Here is a 17,580-nt window from a genome sequence, read left to right on the forward strand (position 1 = left end):
CAACAACCAACGAAAATGTTGAAAAAATCAAGACAACTGTCGAATCACTATTAGAGAAGTTACTGAGAATGTTGGCATATCGTTTGATTCATGCCATGCAATGTTTTCGAAAATTTTAGGCATGAAGCATGTGGCAGCGAAGTTCGTTCCAAAATTTCTGAATTTTGACCAGAAAAACCATAGCATTAGCACCGCTCAGGAACAACGATCCAGATTTGCTCAGCGGGGTCATAACTATCAACGCTGGTGTTCCCCAGGGATATATATTGTCTCCAAACCTCTTTCTATTGTATATCAATGACTTGCTACCGCGCGTACAGCGGGAAATTCAAATCCAGTAGATGAACAAGGCGGATTCTGGCACAATTCAAGGTCGATGACGTCACACGTTTCTCTCTGAAATACTTACCAGCAACGCACGACCTTGAATTGTGCCAGAACCCGCCTTGTTCATCTACTTGATTTGAATTTCCCGCTGTACGCGCGGTAGCTTCTGATAGGTCGACTGTATGACGGTAGAAGTGGAGAAGTGGAGGTGGTCTGAAGTGGACTTTGAAGGCTAAGGCTCAGTTTACACATAATGTAAGGCACTGACCTTTGCCCCTTCTGTGTGAAGTGGGCCTGAGGTCCAAAAAACGCCAGAATGAACCTGTTCAAATTTGCACGTGTTTTTCCATAAGGAATGACTTAGAACTCCTATAGATGTATTACTGATAAAAACTGGGGTCAGTGGCCAACTGCCCAGGGCCCATTCAGCGAACACACGTTGGCTAGATCGTTTATCTTCAATTCCTGGGTCACTTGAGTTTTGTACGGGTGCAGGCCCAAGGTTTGGTCTGCGAAATACGCGAAATCGACTGCCTCGGATTCCCTGCACACTTTCACAGACCGCGGTGATGTTTTCGGCAGATCTTGCGTTTCCTTGGGGTTGGGCGATCGTTTACTGAACCAATGGACTCAAATTTGTCCACTACATTGCGAATATAGTCCTCTCGGTAGGACTATATAAATATATAGAGTTCTATATGAAATTTTCGATTTGGGTTCCTTTCCAGCTGAAACGAAATGAGCACTTTTCCCAAACACTAGCACCAACTGCAAGGCTCTTTTCGTGCTTGTTTTGAATTTATTCTACGCCAGAGCTTCCAGTTCTACCCGTTATGAGTTTTTTCCAATTGTATTTTCAATAAAAATATCGACTCCGAACAACTTCCTTCCTTCCGAATTTCAATTCTTTTTCCATAGAAACAATTGAAAGGCAACTGGTACAATGGTCCCGGATAATAACTCCGAGTTTTACTAAGCAAATAAGTCTATTCTACCCAAAATAACTTTAGTGCCTTCTCTGTGTGCCTACTACGATAAAAATTACTAGGGTCAGTTGAAAACCCAACGAAGCTCCCAGCAACAACAAGGATATATCGGATCTTTCGAAGTTGTGGATCGGTGTACATTTAACTATGAAAGGACCCAAACCCGAACGCCAAACACAAAAACATGTAGACCCCGGTCTGCATAGCTTCGACATATTAAACTTTGGCCGTGATGACTCACATCCTTTGAGCCTTTGTACATTCCAAACGCTTTAATTTTAGGTTGCTTTTTAATATATACCACTTACCTCACTATAATATTCATGACCAATCTATGTGACGATACAATTTTTTCCGGTTTCTCGGTCTCCCCCAGTGAGCCTTGGGTGGCATATAGATGTACTTTTGCGCTTCTTTTATCGGGGCTAGGGCCATCTTGTTGGGATGCTGAGCTAGCTATAGCTTCATCTCTGAGGCATTGTTTCAATACACCCATGTCCATTAGGAGCTCTATCAGATTTAAAATAACTTCCAGAACTCTGAGGGTGCAAGCACTGCTTTCTCTAACTGAAGTTCTGTGGACTGCCTGAAAGTAAAGGATATCACCTATTTTTTCGAATGTATGGAAAAAAAATCTAGTAAAATCTATAAACAGACCCGAAAAAATTACTCAGAACATGACAATGAGAAAAAAGTGGAACTAGAATACTACTATTAACTAAAAGAAAAGGTAACCAATATCAGCTAAGTAGCACTAACAGCACTATACAAAAATGCCCACGAATTAGAAGTGAAATACCTCAGATATTCACATTGAAGAAAATCGGTACACATATAAAAAATTAGGCATGCGACAGAAATTAGAAATGTTCTGAAACAGTAAGAGTATTAGATTTGTGGCGAATATTATTATTTTTGTTTGAAGGTGGTTGACAATGTTTCGTGGTGTATTTCATCAGTTCTGACTTCCATTGTCTAATATAATATAAATTGTATGAAATCCCTGAAAGAATCTGTAAAAAAATTAAAAAGATTAACCAAAAAATAAAAATGTTATTAAACAAAACACTGAAATTACAAGGAAATAACATACAAGCAACAACCAAAAAATTTAGAAATTGAAATATTATTACAAGCTAAAAATTAAAAAATTAAAAACCAAGTTACGTCACGACGTTTTGATTGTCAGTATCACAATAGTCTTTGGGTGATAACTGGTTATCACCCGAACTGATGAAATATTATAATTTTCTTTCAAAAGTTTTGTCGGTTTTAATGTCATGTGTTTTTTTAGATCCATATTTCAATAAATATTCATTCTACTGTATCGTGATATATTCTGATTGATAAAGAATTTTGTACTCTATACATTGATACTACTGTTTTTTTTTAAATTTCAATATTTTGTCTCTTTTCAGCTTATTATTATATGATGTCTCTAAGCGATTTTCTGCTAATTTTTTTCTACGAACTGAAATTGAACCGAAACGCTGCCGAAACAGCCCAAAAAATTTGGGTATTTGGTATTTGGCAATGGAAGTGTTAATGGAGACTGACCCATCACAAACGATGCGTGGGATGGCGTAAGAACTAGGCGTCAGCTCTCATGGGGTTTTTGATGGTTTAAAGCGTATTGGAAAGGTCCTAAGTAAGTGCTCTATGATTTGAACGATCGACAAAAATTGTCACGTTTCGAGGTGTGTTCTTCTTTGCTTTCGCGCAACCAAAATGATCCTCTTTTGGATCGGATCGTCACGTGTGATGAAAAGTGAATCCTCGACGACAACAGGAGTCGTTCAAGAGAGAGGTTGGACACCGATGAGCCACCCAGACTCAAAGCTGAAAACCCACCAAAAAAAAAAAGAACATGGTTACTGTATGGTGGTCAGCGGTTGGTGTGAGTCCTAATGTGAGAAAATCGACGAAATGTACCGAAAATTGCGTCAGCAGCCCCCAGCACTGGTCAAGCGAAGAGGTCTGATTCTGCTCCACGAATTGAACGTCAAAGTTCTGCGTCATCCACCATATTCCCCAGACCTCTCGCCAACTGATTAGTATTTTTCAAGCACTTCGATATCACTCTCACCGGCAGATACATCGACAATTATGACCAGGCAAAAACAGCGTTCGTCAACTTTACGAATGATGACGGAATTATTCGACTTTTGTTACGTTAACAAAACTACATTGATTGAAATGGCGCTCATTTCAATTGAATTGAATAAGTATTCACTGAGATATTACAATTTAGAAATATAGCTAATTTCAGTTTTTTGCATTCGAGACAAACACTTTTCGAACGAATTCAAGAACATTGGAAACTAAAAATAAAAACTCAAAATGTTTAAACTTCTAGGTCTATACATCGATGAAAAATTATCATAGAAAAATCATTCCGAAAATTCAAAACGTAAGCTCTCTCCAATGATTGATATATAATTCAAAATACGATTTCACAATGCATATAATTGAAATTACCTATCAAACGGGATATTACAAGAACGCCCTTTCTATTTGGAAACAATCAAGCCCTGTCTGTCAAAAAGTACTGAAAATGATTCCTTTTCATACAAACTTTGGCCGACTTTTATATATTGCCCTCTTCAAAAGTTATGAGGGTAAGAGAGAATCCTTTTACAAATCAAAAGTATGTGAATTTGTCGATTCACAATTCGAATTTTGGAAAGGTGAATGAATTTACTGCTGATATTGTCCGCGACTGCGTATAGAGGTTCCTAACACAAGGTGCAGGGCCGCGAGGCGCCCGAGACCCTAATGCATTTGCTATCAGCATGTCCAGCATATGCGGTCTCGGCCTATATCCATCGACATAACGCGACCCTAAGACTGCTCTATTACTATCTACGGCACTCTTACAGTATTGACGAGACACCGGTGTTGCCCTACACTCCAGGGGATATTGAATCCGTTGTGGGGAACGAAAAGTGCCGAATTCATTGAAACTATTTGTTCCCCACCCTCAGGCTCATATAAACTAATAAGCCTGATGTAGTCCTTCTCGACCACCAGAGCAAGACGATATTTGTCGTGTAGTTTTCAGCTGCTGGCGAGACGAATATAGTCCGAAAAAAAGGAGGAAAAACGGATAAAATATCGAAATTTTCTCTTCAAACTCCGCAGACTCTATCCGGACCACTCTGTCAAGATGGATGTTCTGATTATTGGAGTCCTTGGTGGAATGATGCCCTCTGTATCTGGAATCTTTAAATCATACCGGCTTGCCGCGCTAAGACAGAAATCTTAGACGGGCAGATGCAGAAGGCTGTCATTCTTGGCTCACTGCGCTTGCTCAGGGGACATGATTCTCGGACCCGATGATCACTTACTCCACGGTGTGGGAAGTGGTCGTTGATTGATAATGCTGGCGCGCCCTCGCGAATGTATCGGGGCTTCGAGGGATAGGGCCTGACCAGCACATACTATGGTAAAAAAAATAATAATAATGATTTTACTTTCCACCACATATCATAGTTAAAAATATGTTTTATAATGAAGATGTGATCAACAAAAAATATTCGACACACATATATCGGGTAATATAGCTTCAACTTACTCCCAAACCTTTCGACAAATATTAAATATAAAACTCTTCTGTAAAAAGTTTTTTGAATAGAATAATCCTTCATGACAGTGATGAAAAATTCATTTTCTAAAAAATCAACCTCAAGTGTCCATTTTAGGTACACTATTATTTATTACTTATGTTATATATGGCTAGTTCCGAAAAATTGTAGGATTCAGGCGTATGTGGATGATGATAATCAACTGTATATTGATTTGGATATGAAAGATGTCGAGCATACTGAAAATTCCATGAAAAGTGACTTGAAAACGCTGAACGGTGTTGACAGCCTTGACGGTTGGTGATACTGATAGGTCAGTATGGCCAATATTGCTCAACATTGAATGGAATTTGATTAATTACTTGGCGTAGGTTGTTCTGTACTGTACCACTACTCAGTTGCAGTTTCAAAAATTGAGTTCCACAAAATTTAAAACATGTTGGATATTTTCTTCGATCTTTACCGACTCAGGACGGGAACAGAACGACTTGTTGTAAAGTACAAAACGGGTTCCAAAACAGGTCGGTTCTAACAACACATTTTTCATTGGAATCCACTACTTGTTGTACATTACTGTTTTGAGACACGTTGTTCTACATCTTGCTGCATAGTTTAAAATGAAATGAGTTCTCAAGACTGAAATACTCTGTAAAACATTAATCAAAGCTATGAAGGTGGTGACAGAGGCATTTGACTCATTTATGATAGGACCACTGCTGTGAGACTGGTAACCGCGCAGTTACCATTATCAATTTCGTTGACTGCTGATTGTCTGCTTTATCAACATTTTATTTAAATATTTCATTGGTTTTGCAGAATATCTACCTTGAGAAATCACTTCAACTCACTTTATTTTTTAACAGAATGGAGTAGCGATGGCGCCACGTGTTTCAATACTTTGCTGTCTGACTGCAACGCCTGCCCTTGGACTATTATAATGGCTTTTCAGTTAAATTTATTGAATTTGACATGGTGTACTATACATCCAGAATACACATGAACAAATGCAAATATGTTTATTTATTATACATATTACTATTATTGTCAGTTGTAGCTGAAACAAAACAACTGAGATGTTTACTTTGCATGTAATACGAACTAGGTGATGTGGTAGGAATAACCTTGAACTGAACTTGGCCTATTTTCATTATCAATTTATGACAATCTTATCGTTATAATCAGATGCGAATGAATGGTTACGAATGCAAAGCAACAAATAACATCAGCGCACACATTTGTAGCTAATACCTGCAGAACAACTTGGAAATCTATGTCACCATCCTTGGTTATGTAACAAGCAGCACCGGGAGCTTCTGGAATATCTTCTCCAGCGTATGTGATGTTAGAGTCTGTTTGAGAACGAGTCAAACTTGCCTTTCTTTCTTGCCAGTTACCTAATTTACTGCCCGAGAGACTTGCTGCGTCCAACTGACTATCCATAGAACCCTGAAATTTGTTATAATATGCCAGTGTCACTTTTTTCGGGTTTAAAAGCCGTCAATTTTTGTAATTTCTTCCTGACGTTTCACTGGTGTGAGTGACGGGATATAACGGTTTCGTATTTATGTGGCATCAGGTTGGTTTGCTGTCAATACCTGTATCTGGTTAGGTAAATGCGTAAAGCGCGTATATGTTGACTCAGGTAGTTTGAGTTTCGTGTTTTCAAACAGAATCCTGTGGTTTCTTTCACTAAGTGCATGTTCCGCCACAGCAGATTTGTCTGTTTGGCCTAGTTCACACTTTCTTTCAAGCTCCTTCAACCTTGTTCTCATGGATCTGTTGGTGATTCCAATGTATACTTTCACACAAGTTCATGGTGTGCATGGTATGCGATATACCTCTGCTGCTGATAGTGGGTCTCTCCTGTCTTTAGGCGACCTGAGACTTTGTTGTATCTTCTTGGTGGGTTTGAAAACCGTTTCAATGTTGTGTTTTCCAATTCTGTCTGTGACCCTAAGGATATATGGTAGATACGCACGTGCAACCATTTGATCCTCTTTCCCATTTTGAACCGTGGAACTCTTCAGTTTCATAGCCTTGTTTGTTATCGAGAACACTGTATCCATTCTATGGTTCACATATTATTTGAGCCCGTTCGGGCTCTTTTGACTAGGATGGTGGTTTGATAGTGTGCGCAGGTATCTATCCATGTGTGTGCTTTTTCCATACACGTTGTAGGTTAGTCTAGCACCACATCTTTCGATGAGTGCATCTAGGCAGGTAGAAAAGGGTTAATGAATGTTATTGACAATTTACCTAATCCAAGTACAGGTTTTGGCACACCAAACTACCTGTGGTCACATAAATACGCTTTACGCAACCGTAATATCCAGTCATCAGAGATAACTCAGAATGTATTAAATTGAAGCATTTTCCAAAATATTTTCTAAACAAAGTCTACCATCTATCACACTTAACAGTATTTTAATGAAATAATCTTTGAAATAACCATGTATTAAATCAATGGTGTGAAATCAGGTGATCCTGCTGGATGTTAGAGACTTTTCTGACGAATTCTGTCAATCAAAAGAATTTATTTTTTTCAATTGAATCTTTACCTTCCATTCCAAAATTTAGAGGTTGCAACCCTGATTTTTAAAGTGGGGATGAAAATTTTACACAGAAGGATATGATTGGATTTTTCATTATGCATAATAATTGAAATAACAAACCTATTCCACATGTCTGTTGTACCCCTTTATATTGAAGACAAATTTAAAAACATGTTTTTTTACCTGCCGACGCAAATAATCTGGCGATGGAGTGGGAGTATGTTCAGTAACGGTTATGATTGGATTTGCCATGGGCTGAGAATGTCCAAACTTACAAACTCTTCTACACTCCCATTGGTTCTCATCGACATACCTAGAGTGAGATTCGAGTGTAACAGTTGATTTGGAAATATATTTTTGACAATTAAGAATTTCGATGAAATAATACAATAGAAGATTTATAGCTGTGCAAGGAAATCGAAAAGCTGAAGCAGCGGGAAAAGATATTACATTAGCCAATTCTTTCAAATCAAATGAAGCTTCTAGAAGCCGGAAGAATACCCATAAAAAGATACAATTTATAATACAACCAGTTACATTTCAGTACTATTTATAATATAAGTAGATGGGCAATGTTTATTCTATGACAGCATGCGCAGTAGCAACCTGACATTCAACGTGTAAGAAAGAGCGCATCGGTTAGGAGATGAGAGAGATGTAACGGGCGTCCCAAAAACGCAACATACCGGGCGTCTCAAACGTGATCATTTATAGATCATTTATGAAAAAAACATTCATATGATGTTTGTTGTTCAACTGTTTGTTCAAAGTTCAATGATGAGGCTTTTTTGTTCTGTCTTTACTTTTCATTGATACGGAACAGATACTCGATCACTTCATACACATTCAAGAATAAAAATGGGGCTTCAACCCCCCTATAAACGATCAAGTTTGATACGCCTGCGTTTTTGAGACACCCGTTACATCTTTCTCATTTCTGAAACGGATCAGCTCCATGTAAGTCAGCACTCTTCTGACCGATACGCTCTTTCTCACACGTTGAATGTCAGGTAGCTACTGCGCAAGCTGTCATAGAACAAACGATGCCCATCCACTAATATTATTGAAATCAATGGATCAATATCAAGAAGATATAATATAATTGTTTATTGAAATTATGAAACTTATTTAGTGCACTATATTTTCAATTTGTGATGATGTTTTCAAATAATATTCTGAATTTTCAAATGTCATAGTGAAACAATAATTATAAATTCAAAACAAATTGACAAAATAAAGAAGTTGAAAAATGAAGATTTGCCGTTTTGATGTTGGGTACTTGAAACATCAAAAATAATATCGACCATTTTATGAGTATTTTTGTAAATTGCCTAATATAACCTCTACACGTAGGTCAACATACTTACCCTCCAGAGTTAAGTTCGTCTAAAATACAGCTAGGAAAGACAGAACGGTAAGAACATTCAGATAGACATAAATGCACATACAGAGAAGAGAATAAATACAATAATCAAATACACAAAAATACTATACTTTTATGAAAAATTATTGCCCATGATGTTCTGAAGTTGTGAATCGACATCAGCGATTGACGTCCAGCACACTCATCAGTTTTTTCGTTATCTGTGACTTCTGAATCTATTGAAATCTGTGTTTTCGGTCAACCAGCTGTCGCCCTCCTACGAACAATAACTCTCAGAAGGCGAAACTTGTGCGAGCTAAGGATTAACGAGGTCTTGCCTCGTAGTCCTGACCTAGCACTACCATACTTTCATCTTTCTCCAAAACTCCAAAGAATTTCTTGATGGAAAGCTCTTGGAAAATAAACAGTTACTAATTGACTTGCCAGTCAAGTGGCAAAGTTCTATAATGATTCAAAAGTTGGTTCCAGAACTTGACGAATGATAAACATCATTTATATTCATGAATAAAGTTTCCTTCACTTCATTACAAAACGGTCCTAATTTTAAAATTTCTCCGTACAAAATGTAAAGGAGTTTGAATCAAGAATGTCTCCAGTGCGGCTGTTGACTTTCACTGCTTCCAATATTCCCAAACAAAGAAGTCCGAACCCGCCTGATTTATTGATAGTAGTCACTTGTTTCATCTTTGTCAACAAACCGCAGACTAATATGTTATCAATAGTTCAATCACTATTGAGTACATCTGGTCTGCATCAATGTTACTTCCATCTTTCTTTTTATACTGTCTAAATATTGGTTCCAAGTCTGTCTAGGATCTAAAATCACTGTCACATATTCAACCTATCCTGACAGTTGTATCTCTTCATCTTGTAGTTGTAGAGGTCCTTAGTCCTCCCATCTTGGTCCTCGCCATGATTGGTCCATTTGGCTTATGATCAACCTTCCTCTGTTCTTCCTGTTATAAAATCCAGGACATGCTGCATGCTATATTTCCAATGGACTATAGTATAACCTAGTCGGTCGTATAACCCACTTATCCATTGTGGGCTAGAAGATCTAGTAATTCGTCCATTACATGGTTTCATACAACAGTGTGGATAAGTCACCTCTAATGCGTCATACAGGCGTCTTCTCGATGCCTATATGATAGCTCCTAAGCACATAACCTATAGTCTTTAAATAAATTAGTTCCATCAAAACACGTATCTAGTGTACCAGTGGATAAATTATGGACCTATGTTTGGTTCTCGACATATCTATATACTATGTACTATCTCTAGCTGATCATCATCAACTCTATGCTGTTTGTGACTTAAACCGTGAAGGTATGTTTCAAGTTTCTATTTTGTCCGATGCCTAGTAAGTAGTTCCATATTGTCTCATTTCGATTTATTTTAAGTTGTTTTTACTGAATAAATGACTTTCCGTATTTTCATGAATCGTTCTGAATGTAATCAATGTTTAGACTAATGTCATTATCAAAATTGAGAAAATTTAGCAATTTGGAAGTAATAGACATATACTGAATCAAAAATTATCAGAAGTTTTTATGGAAAGCTTCGTTAGTTTGAAAATAATGACGCTAGATTAATTACACTTAATAAAATTTGGCAATAATTTTTCATAACTGTTAACTATAATAAATGATATTAATTTGAGGTAATGCATAGAATTTGTGATGATGCATAGATCAGGAATATAATAAAATTTGGTACCAAAGGTTCCTATTCAGCCTGATCTTGGCATATCATTCTTGACAACTCAAACCTAGGATAATTCTTGTAGTTTTGTTATTATCATAATCAGGTACAGAAAATCAGGTTAGTAACAAGAGGTAAACTGATGCTCAAAAAGCAGTTCAAATGAAAACGTTGTTGATCCGAGCGAAACACAAAAAAATGTATTGATTCCTTATCACAAAATAAGTTATTTTAAATCATATATCACAAATTATCGATAAAAAATCATGCGATTTTCATTTTGTGAGTGTGTATCAGAAAAAAGGATTCAATTCGACATAGTGACAATTCGACATGATGGAACAACCGTTACTCCAGAGGGACTCAAAATATCAATGTTTCATTGTTTGATTTGTATCTTTGATCTCTATTTCGAATCTTAATTATCCATGAGATACCGTTCAAGTACCTGTTATATTCAAAGTAGTATCTTCAAATAATAGTTTTAAATAATTTTCGAAAAAAAATACATATCTGTTTTGGTTCCTTTTCAATTTCCCACACCGAAATACATTTTAGAAAATTCAAAAATTTCTTATGAATCCTTCATATTTCAATAATTGCACATATTCTATAATAATTTATTTTCATTACAGTTATAACAGAAATGAGCAAATAATTAAATGATTATGACCAAAACCTTTCAATTTTTTCAAAATAAGACTTGAAATCCCGAGACATTAGAGAATGTGGAATAGTTCACGAAATATTATATCTTTATTACTGGTAATAACAAACCTGAAGAGAATTACCATAGGTATGGGTCAAAATATGCAAATATGCAAATGTGAAGCATCTTCCATCTTACCTGAGGCTGGGCATACTTTTTCCCTTGATTAAATTAGTCGTGTTAGGTTCATATCGTTCGTACATTTTTGATATAGTGGACTTAGGCCTGGAAAGATGGTCGTCCCCTGTATCTAAGCTCCGGTGGCAATCCTAGATTATTAATAAATATATATTCAATAATAAATTACGTGGGAATAATACAAGGCTGAATCAAGTTAATATTTCATCATTTTTAACAATATTTCAGTAGCTTGTACCAAGATTCAATATTGTTGAATATCCCACTCCTGATATCTTCGAAATAGACAAGGAAAAATGAAACGGTAGAGACGAAGAAAGAGATAGAGAAAGATACATACGATCACATTTAACATTCTTCTTGAACCCACCGAAACTTGTCCAAGAGGTTTTTGTTCCTCCTGTCCGATTTTTTCCAGAGCTTTATCAGATTTCGATAATAGTTTGGTTTCGACGAAAGTTTTTAAATCCGCTATTTTCATTCGTCGTTTGCTTTTTTCGCTCGCGGTTCTTTTGTGAAGAGACTCGTCAGATTTTGTTTGACTGTGATATGGAGATTCTGAAAATTAATAGAACAGTAAAGTTTAACTGCAAATAAATATTTGCAGTAAGAGAAATATGGCTCTTATGCCTCACAAAATGATTTTAGCTACTTCAGAAGCATATATGGGTAATTCATCTTAGTTGAAACAATATATATAATCAGGACAGAAGGATAATAAAATTTAAAGGTTAAAAATCACCTTATTATAATTATAACAGTAAAATTCAGGTATTTTACAAATCAATTGTTGCTGAAGTTCTGGTAGTAACAATCATGTTGGTATGTGAATAATTTTTTACAAGATTACTCGTTTCTAGAATCAACCTTAAATCATTGATAATACTTCCTTCATTACCTGCGTGCAAGGAAACATCCTTAGGCTCAGGAACTTCAATGAAATCCTTATTACTGTTATCACCTTTTCTCGATTCAGTGCTTTGATATAAAGACACTTCAATCTTTGGTATAGGTAAAGAATTACTTCTTTTCCTAGGTTGTTGCTGACCAACAGATTCATCACTTATATCCCTCAACCTGAAATGAACAGTTAGCCAAAAATCGTCTAATTTGTCAGTCATTGTTCATCTTACCTGTTGTACATGTAATGCAATGCCCAGTAAATCCCTTCTTCTTGCCAATGGGTAATGAAAAGACATCTAAGCACAGCAACGTCCAAAAATGTTGCTGCAGATATGTCGTGAACGGGCATCATGCCTTTACTAGTATCATCTTTTTGACCTCCATCAGTGGATGCCAGTTTGCTACTATCCATCGAATCTTTATCGGTTGAAGATCTGAAAATAGAATTAATTGGTATTCCAAAAGTTACAGTTTCGTGATCGATGTTTACCCTATCTTCTGCATTGGTGGTTTGGCACCGGCAGGTTTATTTTCCGATCCAGTGGCAGCAGCAATATTTTCAGTTTTTACGTTATTATTTCTTCCATTTCGTCTCAAAGCTAACTGAATGATGCTCGTCTCAGCCTTGAAAGTAGTATGAACATCAGCCCTGGGTAATGCAATAGTTATTAGATTGTCTTACAGTATATATCGAAGGGTCTCTGATGAAGCCATCTGATTCGTGAAGAGATGGTAAACGAAAAATGACAACATGTTCTTCCTCTGTACTAGAACTTTCCTCGGGAATAGTTTCCGGAAATACTGTGTCTTTTGGTGAAGAGACCCATGAACTCTATAACCATAAGTTGAAAGATGAAGTACTGGATTGATGACAAAACTGTATTGTTTGATATTGCTCATATCACTCCTAATAAACCTCCCGAAAACATAATAAAATAAAAAAATTGAAATAGCCCTTACACCATATTTTTTGAGGATCCTTTCATTTCGGTCTGTCACACCTCTTATGTAGGGCAGAGAAGTTCTTCCATTTGCCGCTCGCTCCAGTGTCACCATACAGTGTTTCTGTATGGGTTCGCTATTTTCAGTCCCACAAGAACGATAAAAAAGAGTCTCAGGTCAGCAAAAGACCCCAGGAATCTTTTAAATACCCAAGAGCATAATGAATATCGTGCAGTAGTGGTTCGTTCTACACCGGAACCACAAAAAGAAGCGTTAAAACGTTGCCGCTATGGCTAAACAGATGAATCGGCAGTTCCTGAACACGCTTTCTCACAGGGCAGCCATGGAAATACATACATAAATATAAGAATGTCAACCATGAGAAAGAGAGCTCAAACATGAGACATGGACATCGGCATTTCATAACATAAAGATTCTCCCAATAATTCAAGAAGGGGCAGACCAATCGGGTACAAGAGCAGGCAGTAACACAAAGATTCTCCCAATAATTCAAGAAGGGTCAGATCTATCGGGTACAAGAACAGGCAGTCGTCCGACACCTAGTCCTATCATTAGTAGGAACATACCAGGACAACTTTTATCTTCCCCCATAACACCCAAATCCGGTGTCCCCCAGGGATCGGTCCTTGCTCCCTCCTCATTTCTAATTTACGTTCAGGACAATCCCACGACTCAAAACATCCTCCAGTAAACCGAAGACACTATCCTCTACTCCTACGCTCCCACTACATACAGCTCACAAATTCAAGCACTAACCATAATCGACCACTTTGAGCAGTGGTACAAGTGGCGTATCAAAATAAATCCCACCAAAACTCAAACCATACTTTTTAGACATCTGCATACCACTACCCGCCCTAAATCAAATCCTGATAACTTGAACCTCAGACTCTTAGGAGAAAACCTCATACTCCAAGACTTGGTATCCTACTTTGGGGTCACCTTCACGAGGACCCTCAACCGGTAAGCCGGAAAAAAGCAAACTTACTAAAAGCATTGAGGGGCAAGCTCGAGAGATGCGATAGTAAAACGGAAAAACAAGAGGAACACATGACAACATGAGACAACACAAAATAAGACATCATAATATAAGACAACACACACACAATCTACTAACCCTGAAGAGGCATAAGCATATAGGCTTATGCAACAATGTAATTTAATCAAAAACTTGAATAAATATTTTTGACTTGACTTGACATGGCCACTTTCAGTTTGCGCATCGCAGCAAAGTAGATCACTTCGACCTTTGCCACATTGCCTTTGATAATGTTTGCCGCAGTAGCAGACGAAACGTCAGGTATAAAAAACTGCAAACCACGGCTAATTAGCCCGGAAACATCGGGTTTGTTTATATGGCTACACTGAGTTCACAATCTGCCTACTCCTCTGGTAGTGACACGCTTCAAGGGTTTTGTGACTTGAAGTCGAGCTCTCAATCTGCCTACTCCTCTGGTCTCGTCATTGGTCTTCGCAAGAGTTTCAATCTCTGTACTCCAAATGAGCTCTGATCACGTATTTTTGTCTGTGGCCAAGAAAAGCGGACCGCAGCTGGGAGCGAAGATAATATTGGTAGTGGGAATGAGGGTGTAACTTGTAGAAGTCGGGACGTATTTAAATTTCAATATATCTGCAGATTATCGTGGTCTGTAGAGTGTTTTGGGTGGTAATGCTTTTGTTGATTTCGAAGCTTATTGTGAGATCAGTTTCAAGGTGTGTTTGATGATAAATGATGTTGGATCTGATTACGGACACGTAGCTCATGTTCATAGGCTCTATTGGAGTCTCTTCTGTTGATCTGGGCGAGTGAGTTCTGGCCGTAGGTGTCCGTTAAAAATTGGTGTGATATTCGGTAAATTGAATGTTAAAGTATTTAGATCCTATATATTTCAAAACAAAATGTCAGTTCTATGAATAAGTTTAGCGTTTGAGAATATAAGTAGAAAATTTTCAAGGCTTAATTGCAGTATTAAATAAGTTATGGAGTTGTTCATGTATGATTGGCCGCGAGGTAGTGAGTTATGAATATGGTCAGCTGTGATTGGTTGGAAGGTGTTACTTATGGGACATTTTGCCTACTTTCTCAACAAGAAACAGTCACATGATTATATTTCGAAATAAACCCTAACTTAAGAAATTACCTCATCGTCTATCTTAGTTATGGTTGCCGTTATTGTCACAGTGGTGGCAGATCCAGCTGTAGGAAAATATTGTTGCTGTTCTGAACTGGAAGCGCTAACCCCCTGACTTATTGTAGGGCTGTCGTGGCCTAGTGGATCATCCTGGGACGGTTTACCTATTTTAAATATCAATATGAATATTCATGTGAATATTGATAGTTGAAGTCACTAACTATTACTACATTTGTGTACCCATAAAAAAAGTTGTACCAAAAATTCGTGCAACATTCTTCGTCGAATTGTCATTTTATCTTATTATAAAAATAACTAGGGGACAGGAATGTACACTTCAAACCAATTTCTGGGCTTTTCAGTCTGCAGATTTTTATCCAAAAAGTTTCGTCTGCAACTGCGGTATATATACATGCCCTCACATACTTCATCGTACTTTAGTGTTAGTATATTCTGTGGGGATAGAAAACATACTGCGTCAATTTTTTCACTACCTTTAATAATGTATACCACAGTTGAAGACGTCAGGCATAAAAACCTGCAGACCAGGTTAGGTTAGGTTAGGTCCAAAGTGAGTGGGTGTATCAAATGAAAGAGTTTTCTGAAAATAATATGAAAAATATAACGTCACTCTAAATATAATATGGCGGATCATCCCAGATGACGGACTAGTTATTTGTTATGTATATCCATGATATAGTTGTTGAATGAAAGAGTTTTCTGAAAAAAAATATGGAAAATAAAATGACGTCACTATGAAATTCAATATGGCGAACCCCAAAGATTGTGAACTGAATTTTATGCATCTTCCCAGCAAACACACTTGTTACATTTACGTAAATATGACATAAAATTAACGAAACATGTTTATGTAATGCATATATGTAAATACTTACATTTCTAAGATAGTTTTACCCCATATTCAGATAAATAATTTATGTTAATATGTACAATATACCATTAGGTTTCTGTGGGAAAGGCTAGACTTTCTGAGACATTCTTATCACGTGATACGTTATGAGATTTGTGATTTTGTTGAGTATTTTTTACAAAAAAAACAAGCAGAGTCTGGTCAGGAAGTTTTGGTTTGTGAAGGATGCTTTTTCCAGTTAATGAATCCAAGTTTTTCTGCGAGCGAGTGTTATATTTGTTTATATTTACTCACTGAAATTATCTAAATAATGTTAAATAATGACATTGATGTTATGTAAAAATCGGGTTGTATTTGTGGTGGGTATTTCGCCAAAACAGGGATGTAAGTTTTACGTAACATAGTTACATAACACGTATTATCAGTTATGTAACATTCATGTCAATTTTACATAATTGTGTTTGCTGGGTTCATGGTATGGATATCAAATGGAAGGTTTCAGAAAGAAGAGATCAAGATGGCTGCCATACCAATTTTAAAGAGTTGTAACTTAGAGAAATTTGTGGTTAGTTTGGTAGTGCTCGAACAAATGTTTTAGGAACCAACTATGCAGCAATGAGACATTAAATGAAGTAAACACACACATGTCCAGCGATAACTAAGAAATACCTACAACGTAGGTATATGATAAATAAACTTGTCGCGAGATTCACCTGTGTAGATAAACAAGATTACAATAGCAACTCGATCTTGAGATAAGTAATTCCAATATTTTTTATGAAATAGATAAATCTCACGATAAACTTTCGTCCTATCATATGAATTGTGAAATGTAATAATCTGATGAGTTCAATGTGAAATTTATTTTCTTTTTTGTTAATCAACATGTAAAAAGACCTCGTTCAGAAAAATATTATTCACTATCAATTTATTTGAGCATATCCTTTGTACGCACATTGTACGTACTGAATAATTCATTTTAATCAAAATTTTAGGTTACTTGAATAAGCCAAATGAAACAAAATAATTCATTGAATAATTGACACCAATCTGGTGACAAAAAATCAACATGAACAACGGCAATAAGCGATAAAGAAAAAATATTGGCTCCTAAGTAAAATTCGACACTTGGAGATAGATTTTTACTTTATTTTTTATATTAAATCAAAATGTTCAATTGGCCAATTAATTCAATAACTCAGATACCAGTTTACATTAAAATCTTGGAGTACAATATCTCATCACGAACTCAAAATTTAGGGCTACTTGTATGCCTTTCAAGTAGTCTGACTTTACTTCTTATATTTGGCAACGTTGAGGCCATTTTAAG

At 36.7% G+C, this 17,580-nt stretch overlaps 1 protein-coding gene across 1 annotated transcript in view; it reads right to left on the reverse strand.

Annotated features, from left to right (window-relative positions):
* The window catches only part of unc80 (unc80, NALCN channel complex subunit), a 72,858-nt gene that overhangs the window by 45,850 nt on the left and 9,428 nt on the right, over nt 1–17,580 (reverse strand). The window contains 10 exon segments of the mRNA XM_074177303.1: nt 1,622–1,899; nt 6,146–6,343; nt 7,633–7,762; nt 11,382–11,512; nt 11,722–11,939; nt 12,280–12,458; nt 12,515–12,718; nt 12,775–12,908; nt 12,967–13,116; nt 15,389–15,543. Of these exon segments, the coding sequence (XP_074033404.1) occupies nt 1,622–1,899; nt 6,146–6,343; nt 7,633–7,762; nt 11,382–11,512; nt 11,722–11,939; nt 12,280–12,458; nt 12,515–12,718; nt 12,775–12,908; nt 12,967–13,116; nt 15,389–15,543 (1,777 nt within the window).

The sequence above is a fragment of the Leptinotarsa decemlineata genome, unplaced genomic scaffold (assembly GCF_025532065.1).
Source record: "Leptinotarsa decemlineata unplaced genomic scaffold, Ldec_3_MD MMD2_tig00002974_RagTag_RagTag, whole genome shotgun sequence".
Taxonomy (NCBI): Eukaryota; Metazoa; Arthropoda; class Insecta; order Coleoptera; family Chrysomelidae; genus Leptinotarsa; species Leptinotarsa decemlineata.